Genomic DNA, 16,978 nt, shown 5'->3' with positions numbered 1-16,978 from the left:
AAGGACAACCAAGAAAGACTGGCTCCCCAACAAATACACCTACACTAAATGTTGAGTGCATTGAGCACACATATGTCTTTGGTAAATGTGTTTCTACTAGACATCTAGAACAATGAATTGGGAAAACCTTGGCAGACCACTCTTCTCTGAAATCATACCTGTGATAATGACTCATGTTTTCCTTCTTTTCTAGAGTGACCGTCTCCTTATCAAGGGAGGCAGAATCGTCAACGATGATCAGTCCTTTTATGCTGATATTTACATGGAAGATGGCTTAATAAAGTATGTATATGGAATTCTTCTCTTTATTGTTTTGCACTTCCTCTCTTCATTAATGGCTCATAAAGAAGCTTGGATTACATGAATGTAGTGGAAAAAATCTTAATTTAATCAACAGAATGAAACGATACTGAGGGCAACTTTGTGCAGAAAGTATTGATGTGCATTCTATGGGTCATGGAAAAGTGCAAGATGTGGCCATCATCCTTAAGGATACTGGAAGATGTGCACAAATTACAGCACCCTAAAAATATAAGGCTTTGTGCAATAGGTATCAAACGAGTTGAAGTCAGGATAAGTGATTTAGAAGTACAAAGAAGAAGAAATTCATTTAGAAGTAACGCTTTGGGGTAGAGAGAGTATTTAATCTGAACCTTGACATAAGGATAGAACTTAGGCGGGCAGAGCACAGACAGGACATATATTTCATGCAAGATTTGCAAATAAATTCATTAGGCATGTATAATTACATTCCAAAATGTATACTATTGGATGCCTGTAAGTGGCACAGCCAGGTAAGTTTTATGTGTAGATTCCCTACATAGTAAACTTTAAAAGAAGATTTGATTTACATAGTGTTTCATCACAGAAAACAAAGTACACTACCCTGCTAAGGTGTTGTATAAGACTGGGTGTATCAAACCCATTCTATTAGTCCCCTATGGTCTCTTTTAGTTTTATTTTTATATGACTTAACTTCATTGACTAGTTAAAGATTTTGGTTATAAGAGATCTCTTGCTTATCTTTGAAAAGTTGGCTTAGATATAGTTTTCTGCAGACAAATGTTTTTTACCAGCCCCAAAGTCTAGGCTAGCTTTCCCTTCTGTGTGCTTTCAAAACAGTTGCGCTCGGCTGGGCATGGCGGCTATCATTAAGTGCCTGTAATCCCAGCACTTTGGGAGGCCGAGGCGTGCAGATCACTTGAGCTCAGGAGTATGAGACCAGCCTGGGCAACATGGTGAACCCCTGTCTCTACTAAAAATACAAAAATTAGCCAGGTATGGTGGTGTATGCCTGCAATGCCAGATACTCAGGAACCTGAGGCAAGAGAATCACTTGAACCCAGGAGGTAGAGGTTGCAGTGAGCCAAGATTGTGCCACTGCACTCCAGCACTCCACCCTGGGTGACAGAGTTAGTCTCTGTCTCAAAAAAAAAAAAAAATAACCAAACAAAACCAGCTTGTGCTTTCATCAATCATGGCAATTCTGACACTGTTAGTCTCCTTTGAGGGTAAGGAGACTTACTTGCTCTCGTATCTTACTTGCGTATCTTGTTTATTCTATATCCCCAATACTTAACTCAGGACTTAGCACATAAAAATTTGGTAAGAGCTACTTTTTGAGTGTGTAGTATGTGCCAGGCACAATGTTAAACGTTTTGCATGCTTTCTGTCAATCAGCCAGCAGCCCTCCGAAGTAAGTACTATACTATTATTATCCTCTTTCCTGAGATGAGGAGAAAGCAGCACACAGAGAGTAAATAACTTGATAAAGGTCAATGTATTAGTCAAATACATTGAATGAATGAGCGAGTGAATGAATGAATGAATGAATGAACAAATGCAAGAACGAAAAATACTTGTTCATAGTTACTTTGCCAATTTACATTATTACGTTTTCATACTGGAAGTAAGAAAAATGGAAACAATGGGCCACACTTGATTTTATGTTTTTCTATTAACTAAAAAATTATTATGTATAGTTGGCTCTATTCGGAGGTAGCAAGCTCTCTCATTTGGAGAGAATGAGAAAAATTTGTTATCAAATGCTTCCTCATTTCAGAGCTCATCATAGGCAGCACTAATTGTTCACAGAACTTTATTATTATTATTATACTTTAAGTTCTGGGATACATGTGCAGAACGTGCAGGTTTGTTACATAGGTATACATGTGCCATGGCGGTTTGCTGCACCCATCAGCCTGTCATCTACATTAGGTATTTCTCCTAATGCTATCCCTCCCCTTTCCCCCATCCCTGACAGGCCCTGATGTTTGATGTTCTCCTCCCTGTGCCCATATTTTCTCATTGTTCAAGTCCCACTTATAAGTGAGAACACGTGGTGTTTGGTTTCCTGTTCCTGTGTTAGTTTACTAAGAATGATGGTTTCCAGCTGCATCCATGTCCCTGCAAAGGACATGAACTCACTCTTTTTTATGGCTGCGTACTATTTCATGATGTATATGTGCCACGTTTTCTTTATCCAGTCTCTCATCGATGGGCACTTGGGTTGGTTCTAAGTCTTTGCTATTGTGAATAGTGCTGCAATAAACAATACGTGTGCATGTGTCTTCATAGTAGAATGATTTATATTTCTCTGGGTATATACCCAGTAATGGGATTGCTGGGTCAAATGCTATTTCTGGTTCTAGATCCTTGAGGAATTGCCACACTGTCTTCCACAATGGTGGAACTAGTTTACACTCTCAACACTGTAAAAGCGTTCCTATTTCTCCACATCCTCTCCAGCATCTGTTGTTTCCTGACTTCTTAATGATCGCCATTCTAACTGGCGTGAGATGGTATCTCATTGTGGTTTTGATTTGCATTTCTCTAGTGACCAGTGATGATGACTTTTTTTTTCATATGTTTGTTGGCCACATAAATGTCTTCTTTTAACAAGACTCTGTTCATATCCTTTGCCCACTTTTTGATGGGGTTGTTTGTTTTTTTCTTGTAAATTTGTTTAAGTTCCTTGTAGATTCTGGATATTACCCCCTTGTCAGGTGGATAGATTGCAAAAATTTTCTCCCATGCCTGTTCACTCTGACGATAGTTTCTTTTGCTGTGCAGAAGCTCTTTAGTTTAATGAGATCCTATTTGTCAGTTTTGGCTTTTGTTGCCATTGCTTTTTGTGTTTTAGTCAAGAAGTCTTTGCCCATGCCTATGTCCTGAGTGGTATTGCCTAGGTTTTCTTCTAGGGTTTTTACGGTTTTAGGTCTTACATTTAAGTCTTTAATCCATCTTGAGTTAATTTTATATAAGGTGTAAGGAAGGGGTCCAGTTCCTGTTTTCTGCATATGGCTAGCCAGTTTTCCCAGCACCATTTATTAAATAGGGAATCCTTTCCCCATTGCTTATTTTTGTCAGGTTTGTCAAGGATCAAATGGTTTTAGATGTGTGGTGTTATTTCTGTGGCCTCTGTTCTGTTCCATTGGTCTATGTATCTGTTTTGCTACCAGTACTATGCTGTTTTGGTTACTGTAAAATTATAGTTTGAAGTCAGGTAGTATGATGCCTCCAGCTTTGTTCTTTTTCCTTAGGATTGTCTTGGCCATACAAGCTCTTTTTTAGTTCCATATGAAATTTAAAGTAGTTTTTTCTAATTCTGTGAAGAAAATCAATGGTAGCTTGAGGGGAATAGCATTGAATTTATAAATTACTTGGGGCAATATGGCCATTTTCACTGTATCGATTCTTCCTATCCGTGAGCATGGAATTTTTTTCCATTTGTTTGTGTCTTCCATTTCCTTGAGTAGTGGATTATGGTTCTCCTTGAAGAGGTTCTTCACATCCCTTGTAAGTTGTATTCCTAGGTATTTTACTCTCTCTGTAGTAATTGTGAATGGGAGTTTGCTCATGATTTGGCTCTCTATTTGTCCGTTACTGGTGTATAGGAATGCTTGTGATTTTTGCACATTGATTTTTATCCTGAGACTTTGCTGAAGTTGCTTATCAGCTTAAGGAGTTTTTGGGCTGAGATGGTGGGGTTTTCTAAATATATAATTATATCATCTGCAAACAGAGACAATTTGACGTCCTCTCTTCCTATTTGAATACCCCTTATTTCTTTCTCCTGTCTGATTTCCCTGGCCAGAACTTCCAATACTATGTTGAATAGGAGTGGTGCTACGGCCATACTACCCTGAATGTGCCTGATCTCATCTGATCTCAGAACTTTTCACAATTGAGCCTTAAATACAGGTTTAGAATCCATCTTCACACAGTGCTTCAGGGATCTACAACCAGGGTTGAAGGTGTAAGACAAATCCTTTTTGCCATCTCTATTAGAAAGACTGAAAGGCCACTTGTCAAGGATGTTGTAGAAGGAATTTAACCATCAGATGTGTGTGTTGGTGGTGGAGAGAAGGTTGAGTTAAATGATCATAATTCAATCCTGAAATTTTGTATGTGTGCAACAACATTCTTAACTCACAGAGCATAAGAACAGAAATGACCTCTTCTAACTATCACATAGTTATTTGTCTGTCTGTGAATACTTGTGGAATATTTGTTATGTGCCAGGCAGTTTTTTGAGATATTGAACTCATGCTGTGTCACATGGTGTGGTACTCATTATCAAGGCCCAAATCATCATGCTGTCTTCCCTCTGGGACCTTTTAGTCTTTTAGGGGAACTGAGATATCTGTATATATGCAAAGGACCTAGCATTACCAAGGAGTGGCATATCAAGTATTATATTCATAGAACAGGTGAGATGCAGAGAAGGGAGTGGACTGGTTATTAATTATAATAGTTGACATTTACTGAATTCTTAGGTACTTAACAGTGTTTATGGGCTTAACACATATTCACGTTTAATGTGCAGCACAACCCTATGGAGGAGGCGTCTTTATTACATTTTACAGAGGAAAGAATTGAGGCATGGTAAGGTAATTTGGCCAAGGTTATACAGCTAGTAGCTAGCAGAGCCAGGATTGTGAATCCAGATAGCCCACATCCAGCCTCACTCATTATTAGACTTGGATTTTGCTAGAAACTTGATGAAGGAAGGCAGATGGAAGCTGAGCCTTGAAGGATTAATGCGGCCTTCATTGCTGGAGCAGTGAAGAAGGGGGAAGCCATTTCCATTTCAGGCTTGCTTTTAAACTAGTTGTCAAAATGGATGAAAACACACACACAAACCAGGCAATTCTTCATGCCTTTGGTTCTCAATTTTCCTTAAAGGGGAACCTGTGAAAAAGAAAAATAAGAATGGAATTGGCCAGTATCTGAACTAGAATGGACTAATGATCAGAGGCTGCATTTCACCAGTATATTTTGAATTATGGTGGCTGTGGAATGGCCCAGTGGTGATGTGGTAAAGTTGAACTCTTAGAGATGTCAGGAATACTTTATTTTAGTTGCAGAACTTGGAGTTTGGCAGGCTAGTGGTAGACTTCTCACTGCCCCAAGAGAGTGTCTTTCTTGGCTGCCTGTGGACAAAAGGGGAAAATGTTGATGCCATGAACAGTGAGGTACAGATATCCCAAGGTAGGAGATTTTTCATGGTCATGTAGAGGCTTCTGAATCATAGGTCTCCCTGGTATCCATAGTGGACATGTTTAACCAGCTATTTAAATCGAAGATGTGATACCACATATGAGCCAAGCAATACTGGCTGATCTATGAGCAGCATTGTGTGGGGACTAGTTGTAATTGTCACTTTCCTTGGAGGCTTGCCTTTGAGATATTCATTGGCTTACTTCTGCCTGAGTCTACCCCCTATTCCTCCCTAAGATGCTCTGAAGCTTCCTGGGTGAAGCTGTGTCTAGTGGAGGTTTTCATAATCACTAAGCTCGGCTAAAAGCTTCTACTGGGACACTGACCATGTCACAAAGGCAGCTGGTGCTGGAGGCATCTGCATCTTTGACTTCCTCCTGGTGAATCTGCCATCAGCTGTGATTGGCTGATAAATGATCAGAAAAGGGTAGAATTGGGAGTGAAGACTTAGGTGGGAAATAACCCAGACAGAATCTTTCATTAGGAGCAAAGATGACCCCACTTAAAAGATAGCGGAGATCCCATACCTGTTCTTTAAATGATTCACTGTTATCTTCTTCAGTCTCTTCTAACAGTGCACTATTTTATACTCTTTAGATCCTTCTCCAAATGTTATTTCTCACCTTAACTTGAACAAAATGAAAAGAATAATAAAAATATTTGTATTAAAAATTATTACACACACTATATTCTAGACACTGTCAAACCCCTGGGGTTATAGTACTAAACCAAGACACTTGGTCCCACCGAACAGCATATCAGCTCATTCTGTGACTATAAACATTGTTTTCTGTATATATCTATCTTTGTTTATAGATTGCTAAGCTTGTGAGTCACTTGCAAAGATTAATTTGATAAATACAAGTAACACTGTTTAAAATCCTTATACCATTATATTTGTCTTGGAAATTGCACTTTTAAGTGACCAGGTGTTTGATTGTTTCACCAGACAAATTGGAGACAATCTGATTGTTCCTGGAGGAGTGAAGACCATCGAAGCCAATGGGAAGATGGTGATCCCTGGAGGCATCGATGTCCATACTCACTTCCAGATGCCATATAAGGGAATGACCACAGTAGATGACTTCTTCCAAGGGACAAAGGCAGCCTTAGCAGGTGGCACCACCATGATCAGTAAGTCTTCGTATTTTACACACTCCTGTTTCTCAGAGCTGTGTGTTTAATGAACGTGTTACCTCCAGAACTCTCTTACTATCACTTGTATACTTGCCCCAGTTCAGTTTATAGATGTTCTGCCTGAGAAAAGCAGATTCAGCTGAGGAAATGGGCAGCTCCCTGTAACTACAGAGAGGAGATTCATGAGGCTCTTGGTCATGGCAACAGCTGCCCTCTTGTCTACCTTAGCAGCGGGTGCTGGCTCCTGCAATGAGGGTAGAATCAGGAAATAGCATCTCCGGGCTAGTAAGAGGTGAAAGTAGACTTAAAAAGTTGTGGATAGAAGATGAAATGTAATTTCAAAACTGCCCACTTGGGTCTGAGAAAGGAGGGCAGAGCAGCATGAATGGAGCTAAGGAGTATCATGGAGAGAGGGATTATGGAGAATTACATTTCTTGGAAATTTTGTGAACTTCAGTGGGTGAAGCTGTGTCTGGTGGAGGTTTTCAAAATCACTGAGCTTGGTTTAAAGCTTCTCTTGGGATGCTGGTCATGTCATAAAAGCAACTGGTGCTGGAGGCATCTGCATCTTTGACTTCCAGTCGCATTTAGTGCTATCTGGTCTGTGCTCTATTTTGACCAATTCATATCTTTAAAATTTGACAAGCTGTGGGAGTGGTTTCTCTTGTTTTTAATTTTTGTTTTGTTTTGTTTTGTTTTTCTATTGCAATTCCAAAAAAAAATCTAGGGAGTTGCATGCCATTGGATTACTGAACCAATAGCATTCCAGGGCAGTCCTTCCTGTCCCAAAGGAATCCTGATGAATTGGGTCCCATCCCAGTGCTGGCCCCAAACTTGGTCAGGCAGAGAGCACTGTTTATTTTAACACCATATACATCCCCTGAGAGTGCAGGACAGCCTGAGCAGTAGAATTATCCACTGTCTTTTACTTCCTTTTGACAGGACAATGAGCAGGGTTCAGCTTTGGCTAGTTGGGTGTGGAAGCCCAGAAAAATTGCACCAAAGCCATAAAAGGTGCAATTCAGGGTTCAGTTCTCCAGCTGAAGGGTGGAAGCCTGCTAACTTCTCAGCAGCTGCCTGCAAACGAAAGCCCTGGGGTTGCCCCAGACATTAGTGATGTAGCTCCATGCATTTGCTTTCCGATAAGTGCACTCAGGCTGCTTTTGATAGAAGACTACGGGAATGAGTGATCTTGGCTTGGCTTTCTGCCATCTGGGCAAGGAGTTGGACCTGTTTGGCATCCTTGAGATTTGTATTATGCTTGGCCATCTGCATTAGGGAAGTCAGATTCCCAGTGATGAGAGTGAACCGCAAAAGCAATTGTGTCCTTCATAAATAAATTAGGAAACCTAGAGATGCAAAAAGAAAATAAACCTCATAATCCCACATCAATGTTAGAGTTTGGCTGTATATTGTACACATTTTTAAAATCCTTTTTGGCAAAACTAGGATCACAGTATATGTACTATATTTTAACCTTTCATTTTTGCTAAATAATATGTCATGGATATCTTTGCATTCATTTCTATTCTACCCCAACAGTTAAAGTGGATTCCTACTCATCCATTTTATAAAGGATTTATGTATTTAACCTAACTTCTCTATTGTTAACAATTTCAATTGTTTCCAATTTTTCACTTAGATAAATAAGTAGTAAACATCCGTGGAACCAAAATTTTGTATACAGCCTCATTTATTTCCCTAGGAATAATTCGTAGGTGTAGGAATAAATATTGGGTTAAGGTTTGAAAAATGTCCAGGTTTTTTATGTATATTTCAAAATTGCTCTGTGGAAAGTTGTCCTTAGCTGTACTTTGTCCTTACTTGTACTTTGCCTCAGCCGTTCAGGGGAATATGAAAGTTACACTTTTGCCTTTTCTGCATCAACTATAGATGCCATTGTTTAAAAAAAAATGTATCCATGGTTGCAGAGTAGATTTGGGCCTCAAAGAAACCAGATTCTAGACAAGAAGTTTCCATGGAAATAAGATCTGCGGGCCCAGTATCAGGTTTATGTAACTGACACCAGCTTTGTCCTATAGCAGAGAGCCTCAATGTCTTGTGCCCTGACTTAGCTTTAAACCTCGCATTCGCCCTTGGAAGAGAGTCTGACTTTTTTTCACTAGCAGTGACCCCCCCACAGTACTAGTAAGAATGACACATAGTAGGCCCTCATTGATGGCTAACATTTATCAAGCACTTACCATGAGCCAGGCGTTAGGTGAAGGACGTTACGTGCATTTTTCCCATTTAATCTTATAAATTCAGAAGAAAGGCACTAGTAACACCCTGTCTCCCACCCCACTTGGCACCAACTGAAAGGAAAGAAAACTGAGGTTTAGGAAAGCTAGTAATTTGTTCCAAATCACATAGCTTTGTGACATTTAAGTGATCAGCATTCTTGAAACTACCAGGGAGCCCCTTCAAAAGTTAATTCCATGCTCAGGAAATAGAGATTCTGCAGTCACAGCTAAGCAAGCAGGAGCAGGCCTGGGCAGAGGGGAGTAAAGGCTGTGTCTCAGAGTGACTCATTTGGGGTCTCTGTCATTCAGTTGACCATGTGGTGCCTGAGCCTGAGTCCAGCCTGACTGAGGCCTATGAGAAATGGAGAGAGTGGGCTGATGGGAAGAGCTGCTGTGACTATGCCCTGCATGTGGACATAACCCACTGGAATGACAGCGTCAAGCAGGAAGTGCAGAACCTCATCAAGGACAAAGGTGAGCCCAAACATGCTGTCCTCCCTCCTCTCTTAGCTTCTTCTTGCCGGTCCTTCCAACACTATCTACTCGCTCAGTCACTGTCTTTTACTTGGAGCCTGGAACCTTGAGCATGAGCACTGGATGTAGGGATAGTACAATGTTCCAGGCACTTTATTTACTTCTTACAGGATCCCCGTGAGATAGTGATTCTTCTCCCCACTTTGCAGACGGAGAAACTGAGGCTTAGAATAAGCAGCCCAAGATCATAGCATTAGTTAGCAGTAGATGTATTCAAATTCTATGCTCTTCACCTCCATGCAATATTGCCCATTCTGCAGAGGAAGAAACTGAGGTTGGGAGAGGTTAACTGATCTTACATAAGGTTTTATGGCTAGTATGACCTATGAGATTAGGGATTTTTAACCTGTATCATTTTTACTGTAGAGATCAAACCCTTACTATCATATAACAATGGCATCCTTAGAAAAGGCTAAGGCATTTCCAGGAGCAAGGATGTGCTGGTACTCTGGCTGGGAGCTTAGGGTGTGAAAACATGTTCATGCATATGTATATGTGTTTCTGTGTGTGCGCCAGGGTGTGTCCTCTCAGTGAGTACATGATTTAGGTTCTGCTGTCTTCTTAGATTCCTCTATTCTCTGCTTCTTTTTGATCATCAGATATTGCAAACCCCTCCCCGCCACATACAGGCACACATAGGCACCATGTGCTCAGCATTGTAAGGCGGCCTGGGAGTCTTAGAGAAGTGTAAGTAAAGGCCTCTGCTGAACACGCAAGGCAAAAGAAAACAGGCTCATGAAGAACAACAGAATAAATGTCATGGCGTGCAAGAACCGTTACCAAAGGAGTAGTCTAGACACAAATGCTAGGAGTCCAGTGGAAGAGTGCGCCCTGGGATGGCAGGGAAAGGATGACCCATCAGAGGATGATATTCCCCCTCCTTACCCCACAAGCCCTGCAAAATTGTTGGTGACACAGAATGTGAGATTAACTCCTTCTTTCTATATTTGCGTTTACATCGGGCATCTCAACTGGGGTAGAAAATTGAATCACTTTAACACTCACTTCTTTATCAAAGAGCCTGCATCTTCCATGGATAATGTAGAGGCTTTTGGGAAGGGTAGTGTTTGGGAAGACTGCCCTGAGTTGAACCACTCTGAGTAGGGAAGTTCTCAAATTACAACCCACTTTTGGCCCAGAACATTGTGGGCTGAGAGGGCCCTAATGGTTAGAGACCAAAATTATCCCCCTTTCCTCAAAATGATTCTCAGTTCCCCAGTCCCACCTATTTCTGTAAATCACTGTATTAGTAGTTTATTTGGGGTGAGATCTAAATAGATCTTTACACATAAACCTTACCATTTAATTTTTTTTTTTTTTTTTTTTTGAGACGGAGTCTGGCTCTGTCACCCAGGCTGGAGTGCAGTGGCACGATCTCCGCTCACTGCAAGCTCCACCTCCTGGGTTCACGCCATTCTCCTGCCTCAGCCTCCCGAATAGCTGGGACTACAAGCACTTGCCACCGCGCCCGGCTAATTTTTTGTATTTTTAGTAGAGACGGGGCTTCACCATGTTAGCCAGGATGGTCTCGAGCTCTTGACCTTGTGATCCACCTGCCTCGGCCTCCCAAAGTGCTGGGATTACGGGCATGAACCACCACGCCCAGCCACAACTTAAGATATTTAAGCACAAGGTAAAACCTGCCCATTAGTTCCCTAAGGGTAGGGTCTGTATCTTAGTTCTCCTTTCTGATCCAACACCCTGCACAGTAAAATGAACTGATCCCAGGAGATCCATTAATTGGAAACCAAATATGTGCCAAGCCTGGTGCTAAGAGCTCTTTATGTATTCTCTCCTTTAATATTCACAACCACTTTATGAAGTAGGGTATTGTTATTTTTCCATTTAACAGGTGAGAAAACCAAGGTCCAGAGAGGTTAAGTATCCTAAGGTCACCGAACTAGTATGTGGTGGATTTCAATGGTGCAGCTCCCAGGGTATGAACACAACTGGTGTGCTAGAGTGATTCTTAATGCCACCCTACTACTGCCTTGAGCAATACCAAAGTTTATTGACCTTCTGGGATAGGGGATGCTGGACAGGGGAGGTTAGAAAGAGGCACAGAAGAAGAGACCATTGTGCTATGACATCTGCTAGGAATTGTTGATTTTATGGGGCAGGGGTGGGCAGGGCAGAATGCTTTTGAAGAATACAAATATCTGCTTTATGTTGGACAGGAGCCCGGGTAATGCAGCTGGGTCTCATGGTCAATGGAAGTGGGAGCAAAGGACGGAGGACAGTCATGATAACGTTGTCTTTCTCTTGTTTTTCCTCTCGTCCCTCTTTTGCAGGGGTTAACTCCTTCATGGTTTATATGGCTTATAAGGATTTGTATCAAGTATCTAACACAGAGGTAACAACCCATTTGCTATGTGGTTTGGGGTATCTGGATGGGTTTCCTATTGTTGCTGATGACCTTGGCCCTTGTAACATGAATCACTGTGGTCACTGTGGGAGACCACTGGGCCAGAATGCTTCTTGAAGCCTTTGCAGTCCACATTACATTTTAAATAAGGTAACGGGCAGGGTTCATGGCAAGACAGACAGGGAGCTAGAGTTTCCACTGGCAGCAGCTTTCTTAAACGGAAGAGGAGGAACATGCCTAAATTTCCATCTACCAAACAAGCTCCAAATCCCTCATAAGCCCAGTGAAAGCGTGAGGCTCTTCACCTGCAGGACCAGGAGGGCTGATTGGAATAATCCTATTGCCTTGCCTCTGACTCTCCCACTAAGAAATTCATGACATGCGTTTGCTTTAGATAGAGGCTAAGTTTTCAGAGGAAATACAAGAAATGAATTCCCATGCCTCCTGCTTAGAGGTGAAGGTATGTCTACCTTCACAGGTTAAGAGATAAGGGTTTCAGTTTTTTGTGTTTGTTTCTGGCCGGGCTGTAGAGGTTTTCTGGAGCATTTGTTGAGAAGAATTCTGAGGCTGTCTCTCAGCTCAGTGGGAAAACAATTCCATTAAAATTGTGTGCTAGAGGCAGAGGAGAGGAGTTGGTAGTACTTTGTTATGTATTTGCTCTACCTGTCTAGGGAACATGGTAGGTTCTTTATATAGTCACAGTTTCCTAGGATTTCTTTGGACTAGCCCTCCTCTTTGGTCATGCCTATATAATCTATATTTCTGCCCTAGTGACTTATTTCCTCTGCTTTATCCCATTTGTTTTAGCGTGGGCTCTGGTAATTGGCCCTTCTGTGGGGTTGCTAAAAGTGCCTGCAAGAGTGACAAAGACTCGTTTCTATTTCAGCTCTATGAGATCTTCACCTGCCTGGGAGAGCTGGGGGCCATTGCTCAAGTTCATGCTGAGAATGGGGATATCATTGCCCAGGTAACACCGTGCAGCTCCCTGGAGCGTGCTTTGGGTCTGCATCCCATTTGTTTCTTCATTTCTTCCGTGCTGCTTCAGCTCTCAATATGTGCACGACACCATCATAAGTACCTTGCTAAAGACAGAACCTGCTCCAAAGTACCTCAGAATCTAGGTGGAGGAAATAAAAGAGAGGGGAATGTAGACAAGTAATGAAACTAGAAGATGCGTTAAAACAGAAAGAGGGCTGGCCATTCTTGGAGAATCAGAAAAGGCATCCTGGAAGAGGAGGAGGATTTCAAATTGGACCATTTAGTGGGAGAGCATTTGCTGATTCTCTTCTGAAAATGTCTCAAAGCTACAAGACATTCTCTGTCATAAAGAAAGACTGTAAGGCAGCATTTCTCAGGAGCCAGAGATTGGATCCAAGTCTGTGGAACTCACAGCCTTAGATAATAGAGAATTTAGGTCTCACGAGGAGCAAATTTAGGTCTCGTGAGGAGCAAACATCTCACTGGATTCCTATAAATCATATTGAGAAACTTGAGGAACGAGTGATGAAAGTGAGGGCCCCAACGCCCAAATTGATCATTTGTAAGGAAGCAGGAAGCAGTTATCTCTCCATCTCCTGGGCTGCTTAATGGAATAGATGGACAGATGTGTCTTAGGAAGGGTTTTGTTTATCTCAGAAAACATCTCAAGATTGGCCTTTGCTAGGAGGAGACAGCCAGAAAAAAAAAAGAGTGAGCTTTCTTCATCCATTTGATAATGTTGGCAACAAGAAACCATTATTCATTCCCTCAAAGAGTATTTCCTGAGCACTTTGGGCCAGGCAGTAGCTATTGACGTGAGCCAAAACAGATGCATTCCGTAGCTCACTAATACTTGGGCTGTGCTTTTATTTTAGAAGTTGTCCAGAACTTGGTAACTGTGGTCGGCAGGGGTGTGGGAACAATGTCTAGGCCTCCCCTCATCTCGGACCATTAGTTTCCTGATAGCAGGTGCCAGTTGGTGAGCACTGACTACTGTGTGCCAGGAACTGGTAAATTTTCTGGTATATTCTCATTTGATTTTCTCCCAATCCTTTAAAGATGCTATCTTCCTCCCTGTTTTATACATGAGACCATCCAGGCTCAGAAGGATTAGATCACTGGCCCAAGGATTAGAGCAAATAACTAGGAAAACCAAATCTTTGCCCCTAAGAGGATGTGCCTCAGTGGGTATCTTCACCCAGAGATGGCATATCTGGGATCCCTTGCGTCTCAAGCCCAGCTGCAGGCTTGTGGGGAGGCAGCACCCCAGCCATGCAGGGCTCCATCTGTTGTGATTTCAGACGCTCCATGTTGTCTCGCTGGTGGGGGAGGTGAGGTAAGTGTACAGTTTCCTCTCACTGAGACCAAGGAGGCTAATTAGTCAGGACCCTGATAGCACTTTCGCCCACGTCCACCACACACCCAGAGATAATGAAATCATTTTCTGTAGAGAGTCCAAATGCCTTGGTCCTGTGGGAGGCAACCCAGTGGTATGAGAACTGTACTCCTCCCTTTATCCAAGTCTTCAGAGCAGCAGCCAGAGGTCCCAGCCCTTCTCTCAGCTGCCCTGGAAACCAAACTCTCTGGCATTTAATTCCAGCCCCTGTGGAGGCAGATGGACTTCAACCCAAAGTCTCTGTTGTCAGTTTCTTTCCTCTTGTGAATCCTTAGCATGGAACTTTCTCTAGTTTCCCCTCCCACTACTATTTCCCTACCTTGGGAAGATCCGTCGGGAAAAGAGTAGGAGCATTTTTCCATTTGGATGAGTTTCTTGTGTGTGTTTATTAAATTCAGCTTGAGCTGAAAGATCTTTATCACATTGTTTAAATGAAGGCAGCTGCTATACTCAGAATTTCTTGCTGCACTTATTCAAAAGTGAATATCTGAGAGAGAAATCTTTGCCTTTGGATACAAACAAGGATGATTTTCAAGAATTTCAAGTTGGCAAAACAGTCTGAGAGGACAGCATCTTTAGCCATTCATTTAACAAATATTCGCTGAGCGCCTACTATGCGCCAAGCCTTGGAGAGGGAAGATGAAAAAGACAGGGTTCCTTTCCTTATGGACTAAGCTACAGTTGTGTCATGACCCAAACTGTGATGTAACTGTAGCTGTGATGAATGCCACAACAAGCTTACTGCTATCCCCATGTAAGGTAGCATCGATGGGGCTTTACTGCCATTCTTAATCTCCCACCTATAGGGACATCATGGCTTCAGAATAGGACTTCCTAGCCTGAACAGTGCATTAGAATCACTAAATTTTTCTAATTCCAGGTATTCGGGAATTAGGAAAAGTCAGTAGCAGAGTTCAGGCAAGTGTATTTTGAAAATAATCCCCTGGTGATTTAAATGTGCTTGGAAGCCGCCACTTGAGCTTAGCTTTGTCCTGTGCATTATCCTGGTGCACTCAAACAAGACAGAAGCATAAATGTCACCTAAGACAGAGATTCTTTAGTTGGAGACCTTAACCCTTGTGTGACTGGAGGCAATTTAGAGTAGAAACTCACTAGACTTTGGAAGAAATTTAATTCAGTTCAAGTTTCAATAAGTGAAAATGGTAAGAATGAAAAGTGGAAGTGCTTTTCTAGAAAAATAAGCCTCTAACCTTTCTTTGTATTCTGTAGAGCTAGAGATAGTGACCATTTCACTTCTCATGGTTGCTTATAGTATGTGCATTTTCCTTTCTACTCCTCTTTTAGAAATTTCTATTACTAAAAACAAAAAACAGAAGGTTCTTTTCCAGGTGGTAAGAATCCTTAACCTTTTTAAATGCCTCATAGTTTCAAAGTGAGACAAGGCTTGTTGCTTTGACCATCTTTCCTATGTGTCTTACACATTACCAGAGTACTCCCAGGTCACTAGGCCAGGCCTGCTGGTGCAGAGGTTCATAGGAACCAGTCTTAATAATTTCAGAGTGAATGCCAGTAACGCTGAAGGAGTGGTGGCTTGGGATTTCTGCCAGTTCCAGTCAGTCCATGCATGTGTGTGCTCACTGTCCAGCTACCTGCTTCTTCCAGAAAGAGGCTAGAAGTCTGAGGAACGTAGCCATCAGCCACAAGGGACATGCACTTCTTCTGCCATGTCCACAACTTGGTTAAACAGAATTTCACCAAGACACTAACTCAGAAAATGCTGTTTGGAGGCACTATTTTGTTTGGTTAAATTTTGAATCCATTCATTTAAGCCATAGATTTAAAACATCAAAATTCCTGAGTGGTTTATTAAAACATGCATTACTAGGATTCAACCTCACATCTTCTGATGTGGTAGGCTAGGATGAGCGAGAAATCTGCATTTCTACAAAAACAATTCAGGCGATTCTGATGTAAGTGATGAGTGGCTCACACTTTGGGAAACATAGCACTAAACTGTAAGCCCTGTGAGGTCAGGGGCTGCATTGCTTTAATGCAGGTACTTACCCAGAACCTAGCAGGAAGCAGATGCCCAGTACATTTTGTTGAGTGAAATGGTTTAAAGAGCGTGAGTGAATAAACAAATGAGATAAGCAAGTGTAGTTTCAGAGGCAGCTGAGACTGAGAGAGATGAAGAATAAGTGACCTGGTATGATTCTTGATGGGCAGAATAGACAAAAAATAGTCTTAACAGACAACTCTCTTTCTTTCAGTAAAAACAAATCACCCTTGAATGTTTTTTTCCTCCTTTTAGTTGAGTCTACCATCTATTGCAACTCCAAATATAGGATTAATACATCTGTTCAACATACACATATTTCTTCTTTAGATCTTTAGATCAGAACATACCAGTGTAATTTTTCCAAATCTCACTTGAGCTTATTGAATAACTATTTCCTTTTTTCATTTCAGGAGCAAACCCGCATGTTGGAAATGGGGATAACTGGCCCAGAAGGCCATGTACTGAGCAGGCCAGAGGAGGTAAGTTACAGGGGATGAAGGTGCACACACAATGCATGAATAAACATTGTTAAAAGGCGATGAGAATCTGAGTACCAGGTTGCAGTATTGGAACATTTCTTCCAAAGACCACTTCTGATTGACCCCAGCTCAAGAGCCCGTGAGAAAATTAGAAAGGAATGTAAGAGACGTGCTTATTTCTGACCCCTAATCTCTCTAAAGATATCACAAGTTGGAGTGTCCTTCAGAGCTATTCAGGAGTGTTAAATTTCTGATCCCTTTCTTAAGGAAATCTCAGTGTGAATCTCATAGACGTTTTCACTTACTCCCTTATTTCATTTTGAG

At 41.7% G+C, this 16,978-nt stretch overlaps 1 protein-coding gene across 3 annotated transcripts in view; it reads left to right on the top strand.

The window, feature by feature from the left end:
• Positions 1 to 16,978, top strand: part of DPYSL3 (dihydropyrimidinase like 3) — a 115,062-nt gene that overhangs the window by 80,052 nt on the left and 18,032 nt on the right. For all 3 annotated transcript variants that reach the window (XM_001102251.4, XM_077937319.1, XM_015141156.3), the window contains exons 2-7: positions 194 to 282; positions 6,452 to 6,636; positions 9,192 to 9,356; positions 11,708 to 11,769; positions 12,668 to 12,748; positions 16,586 to 16,654. In XM_001102251.4, the coding sequence (XP_001102251.1) occupies positions 194 to 282; positions 6,452 to 6,636; positions 9,192 to 9,356; positions 11,708 to 11,769; positions 12,668 to 12,748; positions 16,586 to 16,654 (651 nt within the window). The remainder of the gene's footprint in view (positions 1 to 193; positions 283 to 6,451; positions 6,637 to 9,191; positions 9,357 to 11,707; positions 11,770 to 12,667; positions 12,749 to 16,585; positions 16,655 to 16,978) is intronic.

Source organism: Macaca mulatta, chromosome 6 (assembly GCF_049350105.2).
Source record: "Macaca mulatta isolate MMU2019108-1 chromosome 6, T2T-MMU8v2.0, whole genome shotgun sequence".
Taxonomy (NCBI): domain Eukaryota; kingdom Metazoa; phylum Chordata; class Mammalia; order Primates; family Cercopithecidae; genus Macaca; species Macaca mulatta.
Note: the sequence above shows the minus strand (reverse complement) of the source record. Positions and strands in the feature narration are given on the sequence as shown.